This window comes from Pelodiscus sinensis, chromosome 1, assembly GCF_052426305.1.
Source record: "Pelodiscus sinensis isolate ZL-2025 chromosome 1, ASM5242630v1, whole genome shotgun sequence".
Lineage (NCBI taxonomy): Eukaryota > Metazoa > Chordata > Testudines > Trionychidae > Pelodiscus > Pelodiscus sinensis.
In genome coordinates, this window is record NC_143052.1 from 240,035,487 (window position 1) to 240,059,462 (window position 23,976).

The 23,976-nt window shown below is 43.7% G+C and overlaps 1 protein-coding gene and 1 long non-coding RNA gene across 2 annotated transcripts; both read left to right on the forward strand.

The window, feature by feature from the left end:
- The first annotated feature begins 322 nt into the window (after nt 1–322).
- On the forward strand, nt 323–6,633 carry LOC149525724 (uncharacterized). Its single transcript, XR_016348788.1, has 3 exons — nt 323–540; nt 6,201–6,275; nt 6,580–6,633. It is a non-coding gene; the product is annotated as an uncharacterized LOC149525724 (long non-coding RNA).
- A 446-nt stretch (nt 6,634–7,079) lies between these two features.
- On the forward strand, nt 7,080–17,207 carry LOC102452353 (sulfotransferase 1C1-like). Its single transcript, XM_075920619.2, has 7 exons — nt 7,080–7,252; nt 8,625–8,762; nt 9,909–10,006; nt 10,309–10,435; nt 14,548–14,642; nt 14,878–15,058; nt 16,301–17,207. Exons 1-7 carry the CDS (start codon nt 7,081–7,083, stop codon nt 16,411–16,413), a joined length of 924 nt encoding a protein of 307 aa, XP_075776734.2. The 5' UTR covers nt 7,080; the 3' UTR covers nt 16,414–17,207.
- The last annotated feature ends 6,769 nt before the right edge of the window (nt 17,208–23,976 follow it).

The window sequence follows — 23,976 nt, forward strand, 5'->3', positions numbered from 1 at the left end:
CACACACCACCCCTCCCCTTCCCCGCGGAGAGGGACAGCAAGACAAGGGGGCAAAGACTAGAGGGACGGCTCAAGAACCCCGGTCGGGCCCCCGGCCGGGGGCCGCCCGGGAAGTTACCGGCCCAGGTCCGCCGAGCCCCCTCGGCCCTACTTGGGGTGAGGGGTGATCGCACCCGGGCCCGGACTCGCCCGTGAACCCCGGAGGGCAGGGTAACTGGGCGTTCCGAAGGCGGTGGGTTCGTGGAGCCCCACCCCACCCCGCCGGCCCAGCCCGTGGGATCCGGGGTGTGGAGCTCGCACCCTTAAAACCCGCTACACATGTATTTTTCCATACAGGAGAAACAAAAAAAACCAGCATAACAATTGAAACTCTAGCACCAGTACAAATAGATACATATGTAAAGACAGGGGTCAGATGACATTACTGAAAACTCCAGTTACAGTACTTCAAAACAAAGCTGATTGGAAAAGGAGGTAGATCTGCCCACTGGAACTACACTGACCTGGTGAAGGAGACACTATATGAAGATAAATATACAGGTAAGATCATATGCCTCAAATCTGTTTTTCTGTCTACTGGGAGTTGTTGGGGCCTGGGAAAACAATTTATAGAAGACTAGAGAAAAGTGGTGAATGCAAGTTCTCTGGCTTTCTACATTAAGGGCAGGTTTACGCTACAGGTATGCCACTTCAGCTATATGAATAATGTAACTGGAAGTCAACATATTTAGGTCTACTTACCGTGGTGTCTTCACTGCAGTGTGTCAATCGGAGACACTCTCCTGTCAAATCTCCTTGGAGTACCACAGTGCACTAGACTTGATAAATTGATCCCACCCCCACTGGATCGATTGCTGTCTGTCAATCTGGCCAGTAGTGTAAACATACAAGGAGTTCTAAGGTGAGTAAAAAGACACAGCTGGGTTAGAAGAGGTCATAGATCTCTGGGGGTGCTCCAGGGCTGGAGCACCCATGGGGAAAAAATATGGGATATGAAGTACCCACTGGCAGTCAAGCTCCCCCCTCTGATTCCCTCACCTTTGCACCTTTCACCCACTAGTGGCCCCACCCACCAACTCCTCCTCCACCCTCGCAGTGCTTCTAGAGCTCCATGAACAGCTGATTCACAGCATTCAGGAAGCTTCAGGAGGGAGGGGGAGAAGAGAGGATGGGACACGCTCAGGGGAGGAGGTGGAGATGAGGTGGGACAGAGGTAGAGGCTTGGGGTGTATCTATACTACACCTCTCTGTCGACAGAGAGATGTAGATTAGGCATATCGAAATTGCTAATGAAGCAGGGATTTAAATATCCCGTGCTTCATTTGCATAAACATGGCTGCCACTTTTTTCCGAAACTGAGTTTTTTTAAAAAAAACGGCAGTCAAGACACGGATCTGTCGAAAACAAACCCTTTTCGACAGATCCTGTAAACACCTCATTTTTTGAGGAATACAGGATCTGTCGAAAAAGGGTTTATTTTCGACAGATCTGCATATATAGACTGCCGGGGGTTTTTTTCAAAAAAACTCCATTTTGAAAAAAAGCAGTGGCCATGTTTATGCTAATGAAGCACAGGATATTTAAATCCCTGCTTCATTAGCAGTTTTGATGTGCTTGATTTGCATCCCTCTGTTGACAGAGGGATGCAGTCTAGATGTAGCCTTGGAGGAAGAGTGGAAGGGGGCAGGGTGGGGGCACGGCTTGGGAGGAAGGGCTGGAATGGAGGGAGGGCAGAGGTGGGGAGAAGGATTGAGCACCCCTCAGCTAAAAGGGAAATTGGCACCTATGTCTTCTCCTCATGGTTCCTTTGCTGAGAAGATTCGCCTTACATTAAGCTCAGTAAATCCAAAACTTAAAATTAACTCGACCTAAATTTTACACTCTGTCAAAGAGGGACTGACCCAGGATGTTCCCCACTACATATCGGTACCCACTCCAAATTCCCCATTCCCCTCTTTCCCACTGCAAATTCATCATGGACTCTTACTAGCTCTGATAAATGGGCTATTTTTTTTAATAGCTAAGCACATTTTTAGCTATATTTATCCAGACAAAAAAACAGTCCATTTTACATGGGAAGAAGATGTTGAGTATCAGGAGTATTAGAGTGTGTATACTCTGCACCCTTGGCTCGAAATAAGCTATGCAATTTGAGCTATGCAAATTGCGTAGCTTATTTTGAGTCAATTTCTAAATAGCTTATTTCATAATTTGGCGCTGTCTACACAGTGCCAAATTTCAAAATAAACCACTATTCCAAAATGTCCCTTAATCCTCCTGGAACAAGGTTTACAGAGACGTCGGACTAGCGAGCCAGTTATATTTCAAAATAACAGGCTTGTTTCAAAGATGTAGAACAGATATTTCAGGATACTGGAAGTATCCCGAAATAGCGCCACAATGTAGACGTATCCCTAGAGATCTGCCTGGGAAGGAAGCATGTCCACTAGAAAGCTCTGCTTTGAGAGTAGCAGAGTGGATAGTGATTGTGACCCAGGTATACAGATTACACTCCAGCAGTCAGCCTCTCAGTACCACTGATTTCACATGGGAAGAAATCCCTCATTCAGTTACCAAACTGAAAGCAAGCTTAAAGCTGTGGGTAGGGCTTTCTAACCTCTCTCCAGGACACCTGGTACACCACTCTGTTCACAGGCTACTCAAATTCATAGCAATGATAAAGGAGAAACAAACACTAAACAGCTCCATAATTTTTCTTTGTACGCTCACTTTTTAGTTAGTTTATCCCAGGGATTAATGGCATTATCTTTCAGGTTATTTAACCTGAAAGAAGAGAGTATCAGCCAAGAAACAAACCACCAGGTGCAGGTGTGTGAGAGACAAACAAAATCTAATGTGGCTGCCACAAACAACAGGATGTCATATCCCCTGTTAGACCATAAACCATACAGGATCTCATAATGCTATATAACTGTTGTAAGGAGATTACCTTACACTGTAAATTTGAACAAGGAAACAAAACCAAAATTATTGCTGCTTGAGTGTCTTCTATTCTTTGCTTGTTTGCTTGTGAACAAACTGTTCCAAGATTGACATTTCTAGGAGTAAAAATATTGAGTCAGAGTCCCAAAAATAAATATTGACTTAAATATCAAAGATATTTTAACTGGGGGAGGGTGGCTCCTGAGTTTAACTATTTTTCCCCTGAATCTCTGTGTGACCATTTTAATCTGAAACAACTCTATCATACAGCCCTCCCCACCCAGATAGGGGCTAGATTTGATCCTCTGCCAGCTGCTATCAGCTGCTGAGATGGGGAAGTTGTAATTCTATTCCTCTCCATTCCTTTTTCCTGCCCCTATCTTGCTCCCTCCAGATCACCCCAGCCCGTCCAGTCACAGTCTCTTGCCCACACCTTCTTTTCCCTCTCCTCTCAGTCTTTTGTATCCATCTCGCTCTCTTGTTCTGTCCTTCCCCCCATTTTCATAGAATCATAGAATACTGCTCTCTGATAGCTGAATTTCAACTCTTTCTACTTACTGGTTTTATACTGCAGCCCATAACCATAGTACCTGAGTGTCTTCCACACAAAATCAGTGGTAATAGTGAAGTCCCTACTGGATTTCATGGATTCTTGGGACTTCTTTTAGGCGGTAAAAGCTCTGGGTTTTGTCTTAGATTTCTTAAGTTTGTCTTAGATTTCTTAAGCTTTTTTGTCTTAGATTTCTTAAGCTTTAATGTGTAGTAGATGCTATCAGTGTTGTATGATAGAAAGGCTTATTCAAAGAGTATGTAATTGCATCATTTCTTAAAGACAGGCAGACTCTGGATTCACCTTACCTCTAGAAATCTGTTTCACAACCAGATCCCCTTGACAGAGGCTGTGCCTCCCCAAACAGCCAAGCATGGTCTGGCCCCCACCCCAAACCCCATCCAACCCACACTTCTGCTCCTGACTGCCTCCATGGAGTACTCACCCCCATCCTATACCTCTGCTCCCCACCCTTCATTAAACAACCCAAGTTTCCTGTGCCCTGGCAACCCCGCTGGGACCCCTGCCCATCCAACCCCTCACACCCTGTCCCCTGACCAGCTCCCAAGACCTCTGCTCCTATCCAACACCTCCTACTCCCCACCCCAACTGCCCCCTGGAACCTGCCTGCTGTCTGCCCCGACAGCACCATCCAGAGCATGGGAGCTGGTGAAGCTACAGCTGTGCCACCTGACTGGAGCTGCAGACATGCTGCCCATTAGACCTGTAGTTCGGCCAGAACTGTGGACATGCAACCAGGATGGAGCTGTAGATACACCAGCTGGAATATTGGGGTGGGCAGTGTGGTGAGCACACTGCCCAGGCGCTAGAGGAGCTGAGGTTGCAGGGAAGGGGTGATAGAAGGGGAAGAGCCAGGAGCTAGCATTCCTGAAGCTCAGGGGCTGGACCAAAGGATCTTGCAGGCCAGATATAGCACATGGGCTGTAGTTTACCCTCTTCAAGCTAGTAATCCATGCTGCAGACCAAGGTGGAAAAATCCCAGGGTCTCTTGCAATCTGACCTGGGGGAAAATTCCTTCCTAACCCAAAAAAGGGCAGTCAAGAAGGTATTGCTGTATTTCTGGCACTTATTTACCCATTTACCTGGCCCATCTGTAAATCAAGGTAATAATGGTGGAATTGGCACTGCCAGCAAGACCATAACTTCTCTAATATGGTGGAGAAAAGTCACCTAAGTTAGATGAGGCATTCTTCTCCGTATGATAAAAATCTGTGTGAAGAAGGTTTCAGGAGGAGCAGTAGTAGGAGGAACCTCTACTACCATTATTCCAAAAGATAAGTGTTGGCTCTAAAATGTTCCTGTATTAAATAACTCCTCAGTTGAAAAATCAGCATTTCTGCTGTGTGGGGCAAGAAAGGACTTAAAAGATTCCTTCCAACTATTTAATGCCCCAATACAACCTGTTGAATGACTATTTGACAAAATCTAATGGTATTGAAAATGTTCTCATGATGTTACTATACATGACTGAAAGCAATTACTTGTTTAAACTTTTAAATATACATTTGGATTAAAATATTGCACATCATGCTACTGACTGACAATCAGAAATTGTCTAGAAATAAAATTGACTAGAAACAGCCTTTAAACAAAAATTAGTGGCCATGGAATCAGTTCTCCTTGTCCAAAATGAATAAAGTGCAAAAAGTAAACAGGCAGTTTACAATAAGTGGTGAAAATTAAAGATACTTTTTAAAAAATCACTCCATATTAACTTTGGTGCTATGGTAACACACATAAAAAGACTTATTTTCCCTTTAAGCTATTATATGTACAGATTGGCTACGTCTAGACTGGCATGATTTTCTACAAATACTTTTAACAGAAAAGATTTCCGTTAAAAGCATTTGTGGAAAAGAGTGTCTAGATTGGCACGGACGCTTTTCTGCAAAAGCACTTTTTGCGGGAAAGCGTCCGTGCCAATCTAGATGCGCTTTTCCGCAAAAAAGCTCCGATCACCATTTTTGCAATCGGGGCTTTTTTGCACAAAACAAATCTGAGCTGTCTACACTGGCCCTTTTGCGCAACAGCTTTGCGCAAAAGGACTTTTGCCCGAATGGGAGAAGCATAGTATTTCTGCAAGAAGCACTGATTTCAGACAGTAGGAAGTCAGTGTTCTTGCGGAAATTCAAGCGGCCAGTGTAGACAGCTGGCAAGTTTTTCCGCAAAAGCAAGTACTTTTGCAGAAAAACTTGCCAGTCTAGACACAGCCATTAGGTTAAATATCAGGGAATTTTTTAAAATTTTGGTACAGATTACCCTCACTGGAACTTTTTCTCTTTTAATAATCTCAGGTGTTAATAGTGTCATAGGTGAGTAAACATTTTTTTCATTATGATTAACAACATATCTCCCAGATATTAAAAAGGGGTATACATTGCAAAGCAAAGAAACTCTCTAGCCATTGGCTGTTGCTATGTCACCTCCTCTTCTTATTCCTGCATTTACAGATGACTTTTTAAGGTGTGCACAATTTCCCACACTATTTCTTTGTTGACAGCACGTATACTAAGGAAGGTGTGTATAGGATTAGAAATAGAACAGCCCCCAGACAGCATATACTTTTCATCCTGGAACTGCAACATCAGGGACAGGAAGCATTCACATGTGTGAAATTCTCCAGCTTCAAGTTTCTCGCAGTTTTGTAGTTCCAAGCTCAGCACCTTTACTCATGTCATTTCCCCAGACGGAGCAAAGAAACTAGAAGTGGAAGGAAGCAAGGAACAAACAAAATCCAGAAAACCCCTCATCGGTCTGTTTTGTGAGTACTGGATTGCAGCAGACATGCCATTTCTAATCATGCTGTTCTGTGGGAGGACTGTGACAAGCAGAAACAATGAGCCAATTTCAACTCCAGGTTTCTCAGAAATGTCCAGCTGTGATGCCATTGCATTGCACTGAAAAGGGTGACTGAGGTGATGCATTTTACAGGTCACAGTAACATTATTCCAGAAGATAAAAGTGCAGAATTGGAAGAATTACAAAGGACCGATGTGACTTAGTTTTCAGTAGCATGAGTAGGAGCACTGACATATTTACAAAGCTTTTTCACTTGTTTTCTTTAGTAAAGAAGGACCTGGTCCTGTGAGGTGTCTTCAACTGACTTCAGCAGAAACTAGGTACTTAAATCCTCTCAGGATTATGCTCCAAATTGTTAATGGAGTTTGTAATTTGCAAGTGCCTGTCCTTCATAGGTCACTGATTTACGTTAAGGAATACATGTAAATACAAAGCTGAAAATGTTCAAACATGGGTACCTAAAGCTAGAATTTTAAACTCTTTTGGCATCTAAGTAAATGGCATGACTTTCAAAGATGCTGTTATTTAAACCAATGGGAACTGCAAAGTACTTAGCACCTTTGAAAATTAGACTGCAGTTTACGCTCCCTAAATATTGATCTAGCTATTCCTAACTTTGAGCAATTGAGTCAGAAAATTGTGGACACTTCTATCATATTAAATGCACTGAATTCCTGCCTGAGATTAGAATAGTAAATTCATATACAGGCACTTCTTTACAGCACACCTGTTTACAGGTAACCTGTTTCTTCTTCATGCAGTACATAATGGCTGGGGACAAGGTCAAAGATCTGAGCTTAACGTTCTCCATGACACATTCTGAAACAGATGAAGTGGGCGGAATTCTCCTTCCAAAAATAGTGTGTGACCGGTGGGATCAAATTTGGAACTTCAAAGCCAGACCTGACGATCTGCTCATCGCAACCTATGCAAAAGCAGGTATGTGGGAATGGAGGAAAGTGGAAATGGATTGAGGCAGAACTATCTGCTTGCACTGAAACTCTTACTTTGCAATAAGTTTATCAAGACTTGTGACTGAGATTTGTGTAATCACTAGCATCAGCCTTTAATTGGACCACTAGCTGAAGGCTGAGTCTAGTGACTTCTAGCTTCCGTGGCAGAAAAAAAACCTAACTAACCACCTACACAATGTAAATAGTCTAACACCATACGATTAAATCAGTAGTTTAATTTAGTTTATGTAAAAGTACAGTCAGTAACACACAATTAGTATTAATTTAACAAAATCCTAATTAAAATAAATATTCAATTTATAATGAAGCAAAGGGAATTGGTAGAACTTAAGGCTGGTAGATTTTGGCAGGAGGGTTGGGTTTTTCTGTTAGTGACTCAGGTATGAAACATTCCTGATTTCTTCAAGTTCATTAGTTAGGACTCCTTTATGCTGAAAATTTACATTGGCATAGCTACATCTCTCAGAGGTATTTGAAAACCATGCCCTTGAGAGATGTAACTCTGCCATCCTAACCTCTGGTGTTGACAGTACTAGATCAACAAAGAATTATTCCATTGATGTAGCTAATATCTCATGGGGAGGTGAATTAACTACAGCAGTGGAAGAACCTTTTGTGTCACTGTAGTATCTACGCTGAAGAGCTACAGTGGGGTATTTTAGGGCTACACTGTAATATTTTAAGTGTAGACATAGCTTAAATTTGCCAAGAGGTTTGGATGAATCTTCAACCTACAGGTTGTTCAGTCTGTCTTCTCTAGCTAGTATTTATTTTCGGTCAGCCAGATTCAATTTAAAGTCAAATTGACTCAAAACAATTTTTTTCAATTCAGGAATACTGAACATTTTTGTTATTCCAAATTGAAAATTTTCAGAGCTTTTCCTCTATTAGAAGCTTTGGTTTTTCACTTTTTGTCCAAGTTCAGGATGAAAAAACCTGTCAAAATTTCGGAATTTCCCACAGGATGGAAATTATGACTTTAACTCAACTCTACAAATAAACAATCCCAATTGAACTCAATGTTTTTATTCATTAATTTATCTATTTAACCATTTCTACCAGGCAAAAGAACACAGTCCTGAATGTAATCTCAGAGCCTTTTCCTCAAGAAGTACTAAAAGCTTTAATTTCCCTTCCTGCCATTGCATTTTCTCTCTGATTCATTTTCTGACCCTCATGCCTATCATCACCTTGTAGCAACAGCTTTGTGACTTCCCCAGTCTTCCTTGAATGTGGTCACTACCCAACCAGTGTTTTTAACAAGCTTCCATTTCTGTTTTAGAAATGTGCTTTTCAACCACATTTGGGGGAAATTTGTAAAATTCTAGTATTTTCAGGTACAACCTGGATACAAGAGATTGTGGATATGATCCAACATGATGGAGACACTGAAAAATGTAAACGTGCCACCACTTATTTGCGACACCCTTTCATTGAGTGGGTTCTGCCTGTACCTTTCAGCTCTGATACAAATGGTAAGTGTAACAAAAACAGGACACGATTTTTGTCCAAAATTATGGAATAAAGTTTTGTTTACTGAATAATGGAAAATGTTATCCATTGTATCCATTGTAATGCCAATTTTCCAAGAAATCTCCATTCCATTTGTCATGCTATCTGGAGAGATCTCTACACAGATCGTATGATTGTTCGGGTTTATTAGCAGGAGCTCTTCAACAAGGTTTTCCATTGCCAGGAGTCCTCAAGTCAATCCTCCCTAGTATACAGTCAAAGAAATTTTCTCAGACTGGGAATTAGCAGCTGTACTTCTTCTCACCTCCCCCACACATGAATGTCAGGGCATAGAGGGATAACAGGAAACCTGTTTTGGGGGGAAAGAAGAGAGGTCAAAGAGGAAGGACTGAGAAAGAAGGCAGGGGAGGAGAGAAGAGATGAAGACAAAAGTGTAGAAATTAATGTAAGAACAGAAAACTTACATTAGGAGAGTACAGTGATGAGAGAAATGGAAGAATTTTTGTTAAATATGCGACTCTGAAGTTTAGGATTGAAAATACTGTCATTGAGTTGGGACTAGGAGAAAATAGTGAAAATAAATACTGTTTTCTTCCAACACATTATTTCCTGTAAAATACTCATTTTATTCAAAGGGAATAGAGCAACGAGACAGAACTCTCACATGCACACATCCTGAATCCTCATTTAAAAATAAAAACCCTCACTGCCTCCCATTCAAACTGTCAAAGGGAAAAACTAAGACAATCAGGTCACCCTATCTAAAATGAAATAATCTTCTACAAGTAAAATGGAAATTCACTGACTACTGTAATGGGAAAAGGCCCATCAGGGAAGATGAGTCAATGTTCACCATTGCCCCAGGGGATTCAGATGGTATCCCAAGAAAGCTAGAAAAAAAGAAACTTAATGTGAATTAGCATTCACTATTCTTCCTCAAGAATGTAGGGAACTCTCAAGGATACTGATGGATGAGCCAAGTTGTTACACAATGCTTCTCTGGAGGGGTTGCAGTAAGGTAGAATTGGATATGTAACTGATACAAACTAGCATTTCCTAGAAAATCAAATCAAAATCCCAGACATGATGGTGACAAAGTAGAGAAGCTTAGATACAAGGACACTGAATTCCTACAAAATGTTTTGCAGGCCTGGAATTAGCAGAATTGATGCCCTCCCCAAGAACACTAAAAACTCATCTCCCTGTACAACTGGTGCCTCCTTCCTTCTGGGAGCAAAAGTGTAAGGTAACGAGGGGAAAGTGGGGCACAAATCTACTTTATTTGGCTATGAATTGAAAACTCAGTAGGATTGCGGCTGAAATCTAGAGGCCCATCTTCCCTGTAATATAGTTTCTGTATGAGAGTGAAGGAATTTAATTCAACAACAAATTGATTTTAGAAAATGGTATCTTCTATATATAAAACCCTTATGGCTTCAATGATCATCTTTTGAGCGAGAACACAACAGGATCCCTCTGTACATGTCTACATCTATAAAGTGAAATAAACATAGTTATTTCTCTCTCTTGATTTCACATCCAATCTAGATAATCTATGTGGCAAGAAATGCCAAAGACAACCTGGTGTCATACTACCATTTCCACAGGATGAATAAAAATATGCCTGAGCCAGGAACCTGGGAGGAGTTTTTAGAGAAATTCATGGCTGGACAAGGTAAATAGAACCATTTGTGCAACATCCTGTTCATATAATTTACGCTATTTATTTATGTTATTTGTTTGTGAGGTTGTTTCTTTCAAGCCTCTATCCATTGTTCTGAACCCAACACTGATGATGTACTACAAAGAAATGTACTCCAAACATTCCAGAAGGAACTCTGTTCTATCCTGGTGTCTTTTACTAACACTCAAATGTTTCCTTTCTTCATATTCTCACTCCAGGGAGCTCCTCCCTCTCCTATTCCCCTCCATGCTCATCAACACCCATAAATTCCTGTTTAAAATTTTAGATATCCTTTTACTAATATTTTATAATTAAAGTCATTTTGCTCAGCAGTCAGACAGAGAGGAAGGCTGGCCAAGTACATAGGGTGTTAGTCTGAGCTCTGTGCAGCCTTAGTCTGTAACCTTGGCCAGGTCACTGCACAGCAAGCAAAAGTGTGAATCTCACTACAGCAGCTTGTCATGCAGTAACATCCCATGTAAATGTGCCGTTGTTACAGCACTCCAGAGGTCCCAGAGTGCAGCCTCACTTATGACTACAAGTGCCTACAAAGGACATTATTATGTGGCAAGCTGGTGCACAATAAGTTGACATCCCGGCTTGATGTGCCGTACCTTGTAGTGTTGATAAGTGCTTAATGACTTCTTTGTTTTGGTCTTCTGATGAAGGAATGCCTAACATAATGAATGCTAGTGGAAATGGAGTAGGTTTGGAAGTTAAAATAAAAAAAGAACAAGTTAAAAATTACTTAGAAAAGTTAGATGTCTTCAAGTCACCATGGCCTGATGAAATGCATCCTAGAATACCCAAGGAGCTGACAAAAAAAAGTATCTGAGCCGTTAGCTATCATCTTTGAAAAATCATGGAAGTCGGGAGAGAATCCAGAAGACCGGAAAAGGGAACATATAGTGCCCATCTAAAAAAAGGAAAATAAGAACAACCCAGGAAACTACAGACCAGTCAGTTTAACTTCTGTGCCAGGAAAGATAATGCAGCGGATAATTAAGGAATTAATCTGCAAACATCTGGAAGAAAATAAGGTGATAGGTAACATCCAGCATGGATTTATAAAGAACAAATCATGTCAAACCAATCTGATAGTTATCTTTGATAGGATAACAAGGCTTGTAGATAAGAGAGAAGCAGTAGATGTGGTATACCTAGACTTTAGTAAAGCATTTGATATGGCCTCGCATGACCTTCTTATCAATAAACTAGGCATATACAACTTAGATGGAAGTATTATAAAATAGGTGCATACTGGCTGCATAACCATTCTCAGAGAGAAATTATTAATGGTTCACAATCCTGCTGGAAGGGCATAACAAGTGGAGTTTCACAGTGGTCTGTTTTGGGCCAGTTCTGTTCAATATCTTAATCAACAATTTAGATATTGGCACAGAGAGATTGCTTATTAATTTTGCAGATGATACCAGGTTGGGAGGGGTTGCAACTGTTTTGGAGGATAGGGTCATAATTCAAAATGATCTGGATAAACTGGAGAAATGGTCTGAGGTAAATAGGGTGAAGTTTAATAAGGGCAAATGCAAAATAGTCCACTTAGAAAGCAACAATCATTTTCACACATTCAGGATGGGAAGAGACTGTCTAGGAAGGAGTACTGCAGAAAGGGTATAGAGATCATAGTGGACCACAAATTAAACATTAGTAGACAGTTATGAAACTGTTTTAAAAAAAAGCAAACATGATTCTGGGATACATTAACAGGAGTGTTGTGAGCAAGACATGAGAAGTCATTCTTCCACTCTACTCTACCTGATTAGGCCTCAGTTAGTCTACATCTACACTGGCCCCTTCTCCGGAAGAGGCATGCTAATTTTGAACTTTGGAATAGGGAAATCCACGGGGGATTTAAATATCTCCCGCGGGATTTAAATAAACGTGGCTGCCTACTTGCAAGTAGGAATAAGAGATCCTCCGGAAAAGGGCTTTATTCCGGAGGATCGCGCCAGTCTAGACGCTCTTTTCCGGCTTTTCCCCAAGCCGGAAAAAAAGCGGCGGCCACGTTTATTTAAATCCCGCGGGGGATATTTAAATCCCCCGCGGATTTCCCTATTCCAAAGTTCAAAATTAGCATGCCTCTTCCGGAGAAGGGGCCAGTGTAGACGTAGCCTTAGAGTATTGTGTCCAGTTCTGGGCACCATATTTCAAAAAAGATGTGGAGAAGTTGGAGAAGGTCCAGAGAAGAGCAACAAAAATGACAAAAGGTCTAGAAAACATGAGCTCTGAGGCAAGGTTGAAGGAATTCAGCTTGTTTAGTTTGGAAAAGAGAAGACTGAGAGGGGACATGATAGCAGTTTTCAGATATCTAAAAGGGTGTCACAGGGAAGGGGGGGGGAAAAATTGTTCTCCTTGGTCTCTGAGGATAGGACAAGAAGCAATAGGTTTAAACTGCAGCACGGGAGGTTTAGGTTGGACATTAGTAAAAACTTCCTAACTGTCAGGGTAGTTAAACACTGGAATAAATTGCCTAAGGAAGTTGTAGAATCTCCATCACTGGAGATATTTAAAAGCAGGTTGGACGGACATCTATCAGGGATGATATAGACCGTGCTTGGTCCTGCCATGGTGGCAGAGGACTGGACTTGATGATCTCTTGAGGTCCCTTCTAGTTCTAGTATACTATGATTCTAAGTCCTCAGTCTCTCTATATATCAGTGTATGTCTATATACCCCACCTCACACACACACATATACACACACTGGGTTTCAGAGCCTAAGTGGGAATGTCTACATGCGTATATTTAGCCCTTTGCGATGGGATGTCTGCCTCGCATTGGCCGTAATAAGGGTTAAACCTAACACTGATGATGTACTCTGGAGCAAGCCGCTGCCTCATATAACAGCCAATTAGAGCCCAGCTGTGGCTGCATAAATAGAGGCTCCTGGAGAGGAGAGAAACGGGACACTCTTGCTCAAGCTGTGGAGCAGGAGAGACCTGGCTGTCTGGGGATGCAGAGAGGGTACCTGAGTCAGAGCATTGCTGGGGAAAGGCAGGCAAAGCAGGAGAACTCTGGCCTGCCCCAACTCCCAGGCTGCAGGACAGATACAGAAGATCTGACAGGTACCAGGGCTGCAGGGAGGCAGCCAGAACAGCAGAAGGTGGCAGGTCCATCTCTTTGCCAATGAAGAGTGGCCATTTCAGACTGCAGTTTGCCCTGAGGCAGGGGCTACATCAGGGGTGGGCAATAATTTTTGATGGGGGGGCCACTCCAAGATTTTGGAAAGTGGTCGAGGGCTGCACTCTTCCATTATATTAATGAGGAGATGAGGGCTCTGGGATGGAGGTTGGGTGCAGAGGGGAGCTTGGGATAATGGACTGGAGTGCAGGAGGGAGACTGGAGTCTTGAAGGGAGCTTGGGCAAAGGAGGTGATTGTGACAAACTGGCCAATGTGATTGTGCTGGGGGTGGGGCAGCTCTTGAAACTTCCTCGCTCCCCTCCAGTTTTAAAATAGAAACAAAACCTGGGGCAGATGCATTTCAGTACGGTGCACTTGGCTGCAGGGCAAGCAGGGGAGCCTGCCTGGGCCTTCCCGCTTGGGGGGGCCAGATGTGGCCCATGGGCCATATTTTCCCCAGGCCTGGGCTAGATGATGACTGGCAGTCGGTCACTAAGGCAAGGCTGGAAGGGGAGGGTCCCAGAGAGTGGGAATATGCCGTAGGACTGGGCCAAAACCAGTCCAGGAGATAGAAAACTGAAGGCAAGATGCCAGCCAACAGAATATACTCCAAGTCTGAAGAGCTAATTCCCAAAGAAACCAGCAGTAGACACCACAGTGATGAATCACAACCTGTTACACCCTATAATCAAAAGCCAGAATCTGAGTATCCTGACTCTGCGAGTAAATGCCATGGGTTTTTGGTTTTCCTCCCACACCTCAATGTAAAGGACGCCCCCTCCTCAGCTTCCCACCTATAAAATACCCCTACTAATCAGGGACTCTGAGGATACTGAGGATAAATACATTAAAGATTAAGTGTTCAGATATTCCAGTTATGGGGGCTATATAAGTAACTAGGATAGCTGGATAGACCAGACATTTCTACTTGCTGATTACTTCTTACTCTCCTTCTCTTTCAGTGCTTTGGGGGTGTTGGTATGATCATGTAAAAGGATGGTGGGAAGCTAAAGAGAACCACCGGATTCTCTACCTCTTCTATGAAGATCTAAAGGAGGTTAGGAGGTGACTCAAGGCTTATAGTGCTCTATTATTGCCATCCTTGCTTCCAACAGGTATGAGTTTCCCACAACAAAGTTAACACCAGGTGGGTCCCCATTTGATCTAATTTCTCCATCACCCACCCCACAGTGATAGGTAGCATGATTTTCACACTTCATCACCACCTTTTCCTGTATCTGATGTTTCCTCTTCCTGAGTTGGTTTCTTATCCAATTTTACTGTTTCCACAGGATCCAAAGCGAGAAATCCAAAAGGTGTTACAGTTCCTGGAGAAGGACTTGGAGAATGAGATTCTAGATAAAATTATCTACCACACCTCATTTGAGATAATGAAGGACAACCCCATGGCAAACTACACTTTTCAACCTCCAGCAGTAATGGACCATTCAATCTCCCCATTCATGAGAAAAGGTGCTTGTAGCAGTGTGACTTGGTTTCACTTTGCAGACATGCTGCCCCTTTAATACCCTCTTGCAGGCCCCTTAAGAACTGCATATAGGCTTTCCTGTGGATAACATCTCCCCACCACCACAACCTGTGACTGCTTTAATAACAAAATCAGTTCCTAACAATCCTTCCTGTCAAAAAATAAAGTCCATTATGAACCAACAGTCAGTACTTAGCTCTGGTGTCTTATCTCACAGTCATAGCTTGTTAGTTCTCCCAGGGTATGTCTACACTACCCTCCTAATTCGAACTAGGAGGGTAATGTAGGCATACCGCACTTGCAAATGAAGCCTGGGATTTGAATTTCCCAGGCTTCATTTGCATAAGCCAGGCACCGCCATTTTTAAATCCCGGCTAGTTCGAACCCCGTGCCGCGCAGCTACATGCGGCACGGAGTAGCTAGTTCGGATTAGGCTTCCTAATCCGAACTAGCTGTACTCCTCATTCCACGAGGAGTACAGCTAGTTCGCCTAATCCGAACTAGCTACTCCGTGCCGCGTGTAGCCGCGCGGCACGGGGTTCGAACTAGCCGGGATTTAAAAATGGCAGCGCCCGGCTTATGCAAATGAAGCCCGGGAAATTCAAATCCCGGGCTTCATTTGCAAGTGCGGTATGACTACATTACCCCGCTAGTTCGAACTAGCGGGGTAGTATAGACATACCCCCAGTTCCTTCTCCCAGCTCTTCCTTGCTGGAGCTTAGTCCTCTGGCCGCTGGCTTGTAGGGCTGCAAAAATTTCTAGGTCCAAATTCTGTCTGGATTTCTCCAAAGACGTTTCCAGCTCCTTAGACTCAGAGTCTTCCCTGCAGAAGCCCTTTACCTCCCCCTCTCCCCCCGTACAGTCTCTATAATTTTCCCAGGCTTCTCAATGATTGTAGAGCAGTCATTGAGCATGATTGAGCAGTCATTGAGCATGATTGAGCATGATTTCTCACAGGTATTGATCATTCTATTGTAAGGTTGTAGCTCACCTGTTATAGTGCTGCTGTTTGGGTTTGTTTTGTTTTTTGTTTGTTTTGGGGGTGGGTTGTTGGATTTTGGAGGTTTTGTTTTGTTTTTAGAATTGTCTCATCTTCCTCCCAGTTTGTTTTGAATTAACTCTTCATTTCAATCGTTTGTGTTAGTGATAATGGATTTCAGGACTTGGGATAAAGTGGACGTATTCCTTCTAATGGTGACTATCTCTTTGCTTTTGCTGTATTATAGGGACTGTTGGGGACTGGAAGAACCATTTCACAATAGCACAGAATGTGAAATTTGATGAAGATTATAGGAAGAAAATGGCTAGAACCTCTCTGACTTTCCGTATGGAGCTCTGAGAAGGGGCCATAGATTATTCTCTCTGATCAACTCCTCTTCCTCTGTGCAGACCTAACTTTGAGATAAATAGATAAGATAAACTAACGCCAAGCAGCAATATATGATAGAGAATTTGCAGAAGCCCCTCAAAATCCATCTCCAAATTGAATGGAGCCAGGGTAGGGTGATTTCGCTGATGGAATTTATCCCCCTATGCTTTCCTAGGCTTTTTCTTCATGTTCATAAAAATGCTTCTGAAGAACAGGGTTGTGGAGTTTGTTTATTTATAACGTTTGTAAAATTTTAGATAATATCTAATTGTGACAGCTTGGACCCCTTGGGAGGTCATCTGATATGCTGAGTTGCCACTGAGTCCACTTATTCTGCCAGCCTGAGGCTCCTTTACTGTGTCATTTTGGGCCAAGCTCACAAGCCCTTGGCCCTACCCCAGAGCTCTCACCCTGCACTCCAACTCCATGTCTCAGCCTAATGCCCCTTCCCATCCCCTGAACCCCTCATCCCCAGCCACACCCTAGAGCCCTCATCCCCTTCCACCTCTCAATCCTCTGCCTCAACCCACAGCCTCCACACACATTTGAATCCCTTGACCCCATCCCCCAGTCTGGACCCTCCCAAAACCCTCATCTCCAGTCTGATCCCTTAGTCTGCACCCCCAGAGCTCTTTCCCCCTCACAATTTCAATTACAGCACAGAACATGAAGTGTGCAGGGCTCACTTTATATTTAGTTTGATTGCAAATATTTGTGCTGTAAAAAAAAGAAAAAATATTTTTCAATTCACCTCATACAAGTATTGTAGTACAACCTCTTTATCATGAAAGTTGAGCTTTCAAATGTAGACTTATGCATAAAAAACTGTTTTCAAAAGTAAAACAATGTACCTCTTTAGAGCCTACATGTCCACTCAGTCCTACTTCTTGTTCACTCGATTGGTCAAACAAGTTTGATTATAATTTGCAGAAAATAATGCTGCCCGCTCATTTACAATGTCACATTAAAGTGAGAACAGGTGTTAGCATGGCACTATTGTAGCTTACGTCAGAAGATATTTACCTGCCAGATTGGCTAAAGATTCATATGTCCCTTCATGTTTCAACTACCATTTGAGAAGAAATGCTGATGATGGGTTCTGTTCAATAATAAACCAAAGCAGAGCAGACTGGCGCATGTTCATTTTCATCCTCTGAATCAGATGCGGCTAGCAGAAGGCTGATTTTATTTTTTAGTAGTTCAGGTACTGTAGTTTGCACAACAGAGTGTTGCTCTTTCAATGAGTTATGCATTATTTATTTCAAGGAGTTATGCATTATTAATTTATGCATTTTATTTAATGAGCATGTCTTCTGAAATGGTGGCCAGAGCATGAAGAGGCATAGGAATATTTAGCATTTCTAGTATGTAAATACCATGCAACAGCAGTTACAAAAGTGCTATGCAAGTGCCTGTTCCCACTTTCAAGTGACCTTATAAATTAAGAAGCAGGCAGCAGTATCTCCTATAAATGTAAGCAACCTTGTTGTCTTAGAGACTGGCTGAACAAGAAGTAGGAGTGAGTGAACTTGTAGGCTGTAAAGGTTTGTGTTGTTTTGTTTTAGAATGCAATTTTGTAACAAAAAAGTCTACATTTGTAAGTTACACTTTCAAAATAAAGGGAATGCACTATCATGCTTGCATGAGGTGAAATGAAAAATACAATATGGTTTTTTCTTTATCATTTTTACAGTGCAAACATTTGTAATAAAAATAATATAAAGTGAGCACTGTACACTTTGTATTATACTTTGTAAAAGAAGTCATTATATGAAAATGTAGAAAAGCATCCAAAATATTTAATACATTTTAATTGGTATTCCATTGTTTAATAGTTTGATTAATTGCAATTCATTTTAAAAATTAATTGTGAGTTAACTGTGATTAATCAACAGCCCTAATAAAATGTTATTCAAATTAACTTTTTTTGCTTTGCATGAGTAACAATTCTATCTCGTTTCGGTCCTTGCCATTTAATTTAAAAATATCAGCCACTATAGGGAGAGTTGAAAAAATGCAAATTATTGCTCCCTGAAGACAGCAGAATACTTTGACTAACAAAATATTTTTCATTAACGTAAGAGCTATTCTTCTTTAATTAATTAGTTAATATTCAGTTTTAACTTGTGAATTGTAAACAGAATAACTAATATATTTCTCCCAAACTAATTCTTATCAAAAATCAATTATTTGTAGTGAAATGTCAAACATCACGTTGAAAGTACAGGAAGAGTTGGAATAAAAATTGCACACATTTTAAAAGTACATGGTGGGTATTTGCTGGGAGTGAAAGAATGTCCCTTAACTGAAGCACAGAATTGAGAGCCACGATGTCTGGCTTTTCTCTGTGATTCTGATACCAAAAATCTGTATGACTACCAACAAATCACTTATTCCCCCCGTGCTTCAGTTGAAATATTCAGAAATAAGATCCTAAAGCCATATTTTGGTGCCTGCCTCATTTTCAAAAGTGCTGAGCATGTAACTCCTATAGCCTCATTCTTTCCATAAAGCCTGATCTACACTAGGAAATTAGGTAGGTATAACTTCATTACTCAAGCATGTGAAAAATTCACACCTTAATAAACTTAGGCTATGTCTAGACTACATGCCTCTGGCGACAGAGGCATGTAGATGAGGCTACCAGGCATAGGAAAATTAAGCGGCGATTTAAATAATCGCCACTTCATTTAAATTTACATGGCTGCCGCGCTGAGCGATCAGCTGTTTGTCGGCTCAGCGCGGTAGTCTGGACGCGCGGGTGTCGACATCAAAGGCATTTGTCGACCACCCAGGTATGCCTCCTGGGATGAGGTTTACTTGGGTGGTTGACAAATGCCTTTGATGTCGACACCCGCGCGTCCAGACTACCGCGCTGAGCCGACAAACAGCTGATCGGCTCAGTGCGGCAGCCATGTAAATTTAAATGAAGTGGCGATTATTTAAATCGCTGCTTCATTTTCCTATGCCTGGTAGCCTCATCTACATGCCTCTGTCGCCAGAGGCATGTAGTCTAGACGTAGCCTTAGTTAAACCAACCAAAACCCCAGTGTAGTCAATGTTAGGTCAATGTGGACCTAGAGGCCACTTTTGGGCAGCTGGATTATATATAACAGGAGAAACCCTCCCATTGCTGTATGTAGCATCTTACTGAATTGCAATAGCCACTGCAGTTTTAAGGTCAGACAAGCCCTCCGGTGGAGCTAGGGGCCAAATATGATAATTTGAGACAGTCTAATGTTATACTTATGTTGCCCCAAATCTCCATAGTGCTGTTTTACTCCAGCTGCCCTTGTTCCCACTGAGCTCATCTGGTAGCTGAGGATCACTGAGGTGTAAGGGAGACCTCGCCATCAGTGTTCCCTCTCTTTTTTTCCATCTGTGTGTGGAATAATTATTATGTACACAAAGGCATGTACAGATGTGCACCACCAGTAGAAACACATGCTGCCAGCTGTGGGTGGCTATGGGTGCTCTGCTAATTAGCTGGACAGCATTTGAATTTCTCCTGGGTAGCTACCCAAGCATTCAGGTAACAGTGAACACTGATGGTCATATACATTTTTCCTTTGTCACGTTCCTTATATGGTTGATGTGTACCTCAAGAGTTATTTCTGTGACTCTGTGCCACCATGATGTTTCCCTACAATAAGGAATTTCTCAAGCAACTATTTCAAACCTTTATGGCTACTTTCATTTCCAGAGCAGAACAAAACAGCCTTAACAGAAAATCTGAAACTAAACATTTGGTTATTACATAAAGGCATAGGCATAGTTTGACTTCTGTATTTTGGGGGGCAGTTCCAGTCAGCTCCAATGGGGCTGCACATGGTGGAGCAAATTCCATGCCTTCCCAAGGCTTGCAGTTCCCTGACCCTCCAATTTACACACGTGCTAAAGGCCATAGTCTACCATCAGTCTTTGTACAAACCTGTCATTGACATAATTAGGAGATCCACTGTAGCTGATATATATATATAAAAAAAACACGGAATATAAAGGATAAGCACTAGCTGATCGAAAAATTAACTGCTACAGAAAGAGTAAGAGTTCAGCTCCCACCCCTGGTAACTTTATCATTGGATTGTCTCACTTTTCTTGCCACTCCTTTTGTGAGAAATTGTTCTATGTTTATGTTTTCCACTAATCCAGAATGGAGGCTAGGTACAGAAGGGCGCATGGGTTATGGGACTGGGATGCAAGAGATGGTATGAGGTCTGGGAAGGAGTTTGGGTGAAGGAGGGTGTTGTGACCTGGGTCAGAGGATTGGGGTGTAGGGTCTGGGAGGGTGTATGTGTAACCCACACATGGGGGCTATGTCTACACTGCTTCCTCTTGAGCACAAAAATATGCAAATGAGGCAAAGCATGGAATATCACAGCATCTCATTTGCATAATTAATGAGGCTCCGTTTTTGTGTAAGAGGCTTTTGCGCAAAAAGGAGCCATCTACACGGCTCCTTTTTGCACAAAAAAACCCTCTTGCGCAAAAGCCTTTTGCGCAAAAATGGAACATCTTTAATTATGCAAATGAGGCACTGCGATAGTCCATGCTTAGCCTCATTTGCATATTTTTGCACAAGAGGGGGCAGTCTAGACATAGCCCTAGTGTGGTTCACTGTCCCATGCAGTGCTACCTAGACCACAACAACAGATAAGAACAAGAGACCTCCATAGCATGGGCTAAGAAGTAACTATCTTTTAGCTCAAAGGGTAGAGGGTCCTATACTAAACTTCAGAGGTCCCAGGTTCAAATCTGTCTGGTGGTGGTTACATCTGGGTGCAATACAGGATTCTGGCCTGGGGGAGGGCAATAAGAGGGGGTATAGGGAGTTGTGACAGGGAGCAAGGAGGTGCAGAGGGTTTGGATGGTGACCTGGAGGAGGGAGTTGGGGTGCAGGAGGGGCTGGGATGCCAGAGGCAGGCTTGGCCAAGGAGGCATTTACCTAAGTGTCTCCCAGCCAGCACCCCAAAGGCAGGCTGAGCTCCAGATCACTTTAAACTGCAGGCTTGTTCCCACCATGAGGCGCTCAGCTCCAGGAAGGGCAAAAGGCTTGCACTGCCCCCATGCCAATCTCTTAGCTCCTATTGGCTGGTTGTTTCCAGCCAATAGGAGCTGAGAGATTGGCTGAGGTCAGTTTCTATTGGTTGGTTCTTTTTGGACACCAGGAGCTGAAGATTGGGCTAGGGAGAGGGAGATCACAGGAAGCCTTCCCCTCCCTCCAGAGCAGAGAAGTGCAGGACTTCATTTTAAATCCGCAGCAGCTGTGTGCCTGAGAGTCCCGCAGGGTGGTCCGTGGGCCAGATCTCCTGGCTCCGTGGGCGGATCTGCCCCTCAGGCCGTATTTTGCCCATCCCTGATCTAAAAGATAGGGAATCCGGGCTAAACTCCTCCCCCCATAATTTAAATTAATTAATGCAAAAGTATAAGGCCAAGGCAGCCTCATAATCTGGTCACTAAGGGTATGTATGTGTACACTACCACATTTTGTCAACAAAAAAGTGCCTTTTAGCAACAAAACAAAGAGAGCATACACACAGCAATGTGATTTTTGTCAGGAAAAACACCCAGTTTCAGAGAAAAAAACTTCCACTCCCACAAGATAGGTTTTTCTTTTTCCTTCTAAAGTAAAACTCTGATGGTCCGGCATTTGATGGTCCGGCACTCCTGATGGTCCGGCACCATCAGGAACCCGGAAGTGCTCCGGGCAGCCGGACCATTGGAGCTGCTCTGCCCCCAGCTTCCCCGATTCAGCCGCTGCTAAAACTGACCAGCAGCTGAATCGGGGAAGCGGGGAGCAAAGCAGCTGGGATGCTGCCAGGTAGGTCCCGTAGCACTGCCCCTTGGGGCTGCGGGACCAACACGGCAGCACCCCAGCTGTCCCTGATTCAGCCGCTGCTGAGGTTGACTCCAGGAAGCCCGAGGCAGAGCTGCTCTGCCCCGGGCTTCCTGAAGTCAGCCCCTGATCAGTTTCAGCAGCAGCTGACTTGGGTACACCTGGGACAGAGCAGCTGGGGGGCTGCTGGGTTGGTCCCCGCAGCGCCGAAGTGCGGCGCTGTGGGGACCAACCCGGCAGCGCCCCAGCTGCTCTGTCCCAGGTGTCCCGATTCAGCTGCTGCTGAAACTGACCAGAGGCTGACTTCAGGAAGCCCGGGGCAGAGCAGCTCTGCCTCGGGCTTCCTGGAGTCAGCCGCTGATCAGTATCATCCCCCCCCCCACCCCACCCCACCCCAGACCCCTCATAGCCCCCCCCTTCCGATAGTCCGGCATATCTGATTATCCAGCACCCCCTGGGTCCTAAAGATGCTGGATTATCAAAAGTTTACTGTATTTATTGTCAACAAAGAGCCAGCTTAGACACTGCTGTTTTGTCATCAGTTGTTTGGTTTCCACCACTATCCCACAGCACCTGTCCTAATCACTTGCCTCAGAGTTTTGATCTCTGCTCTCCCCACTGGCATGTATCTGAAAGCTGAGTGAGCTGCTCCCTTTGGGGACCAAACAAAGAGCAAGTCATTGGACTGCTCTTCTTCTGCCCTATACTAGAAACACAGCAAACTTCAGCTGCAGGGGGAGGGAAACAGATAGCTGTGCTGCTTTGACATTCCTCAATACAGAGAGCTCATGGAGCTACTTATGATGTTGCTCCAGTTGAGAAGGCTGTGGTGGGAGAACTTGGGAGGGAAACCCAAGATGCGATCAACTCTGCTTTCCCACAACAATGCACTGTGGCAAACATTCCCACAGTGCCTTGTTCACACTGTCACGATGGCACTCCCAGTATGGATGTGATCTGTCCACAGAGGGAACAAGGTGAACGTGCTCAGGCGATTTTTGTTCTGAGTGGAAGAACATGAACGTGCTCCGGCGATTTTTGTTCTGACTTTTCGCTGTCAACAAAATGTAGTAGTTTAAAACACTAGCTTAACCTCCCCCCAGAAAAAGTTTTGCTGCAGCAAGTGAAAGCACAAATGGTGCTTTCTCCCAGAGCGCTCTCCTGCATCCTCTTTCAAGGGGAGGACGTACTCAAACAGCGATCACACTGCTGACTTAGCGACAAGGCCTTGCTGTTAAAAGCTGTGCTTAAGGTTGCCAGGTGTCCGGTTTTGAACCGGACAGTCCAGTAGTTGAGCTTTCTGTTCGGGAAACAAACTGAGAAAATATAAATGAGAAGATGATCAACCCTCGCCGTGGTGCCCAGCCAAACCCTCCTGTGCCCAACCAGTCCTGTCTGCCGGCCGCCAGGGACGCTCCCGCTGGCTTCTCACAGAGCCTGACCCAGTTTGGCTCCTCCTAGGCGTGTGCACCGCAGCGTGCGGGAAGAAACGCAGGAGGCTCGGGCGGCGCTCGCAGCTGGTGGCCTGGGCGCGCGACTGCAGCGGGGCTACTCGGACTCAGGCTGCAGCGAGCAGCGGCCCCGCAGCGCCCAGACCTGGGAGGGGCGGGGCCACAGGCGAGGAGGCGGGGACGGTGTTGGGGGCGGGGCCTGGGTTCAGGCGCTAGAACCCAACCCTCTCCCACGTTCACTAGTTA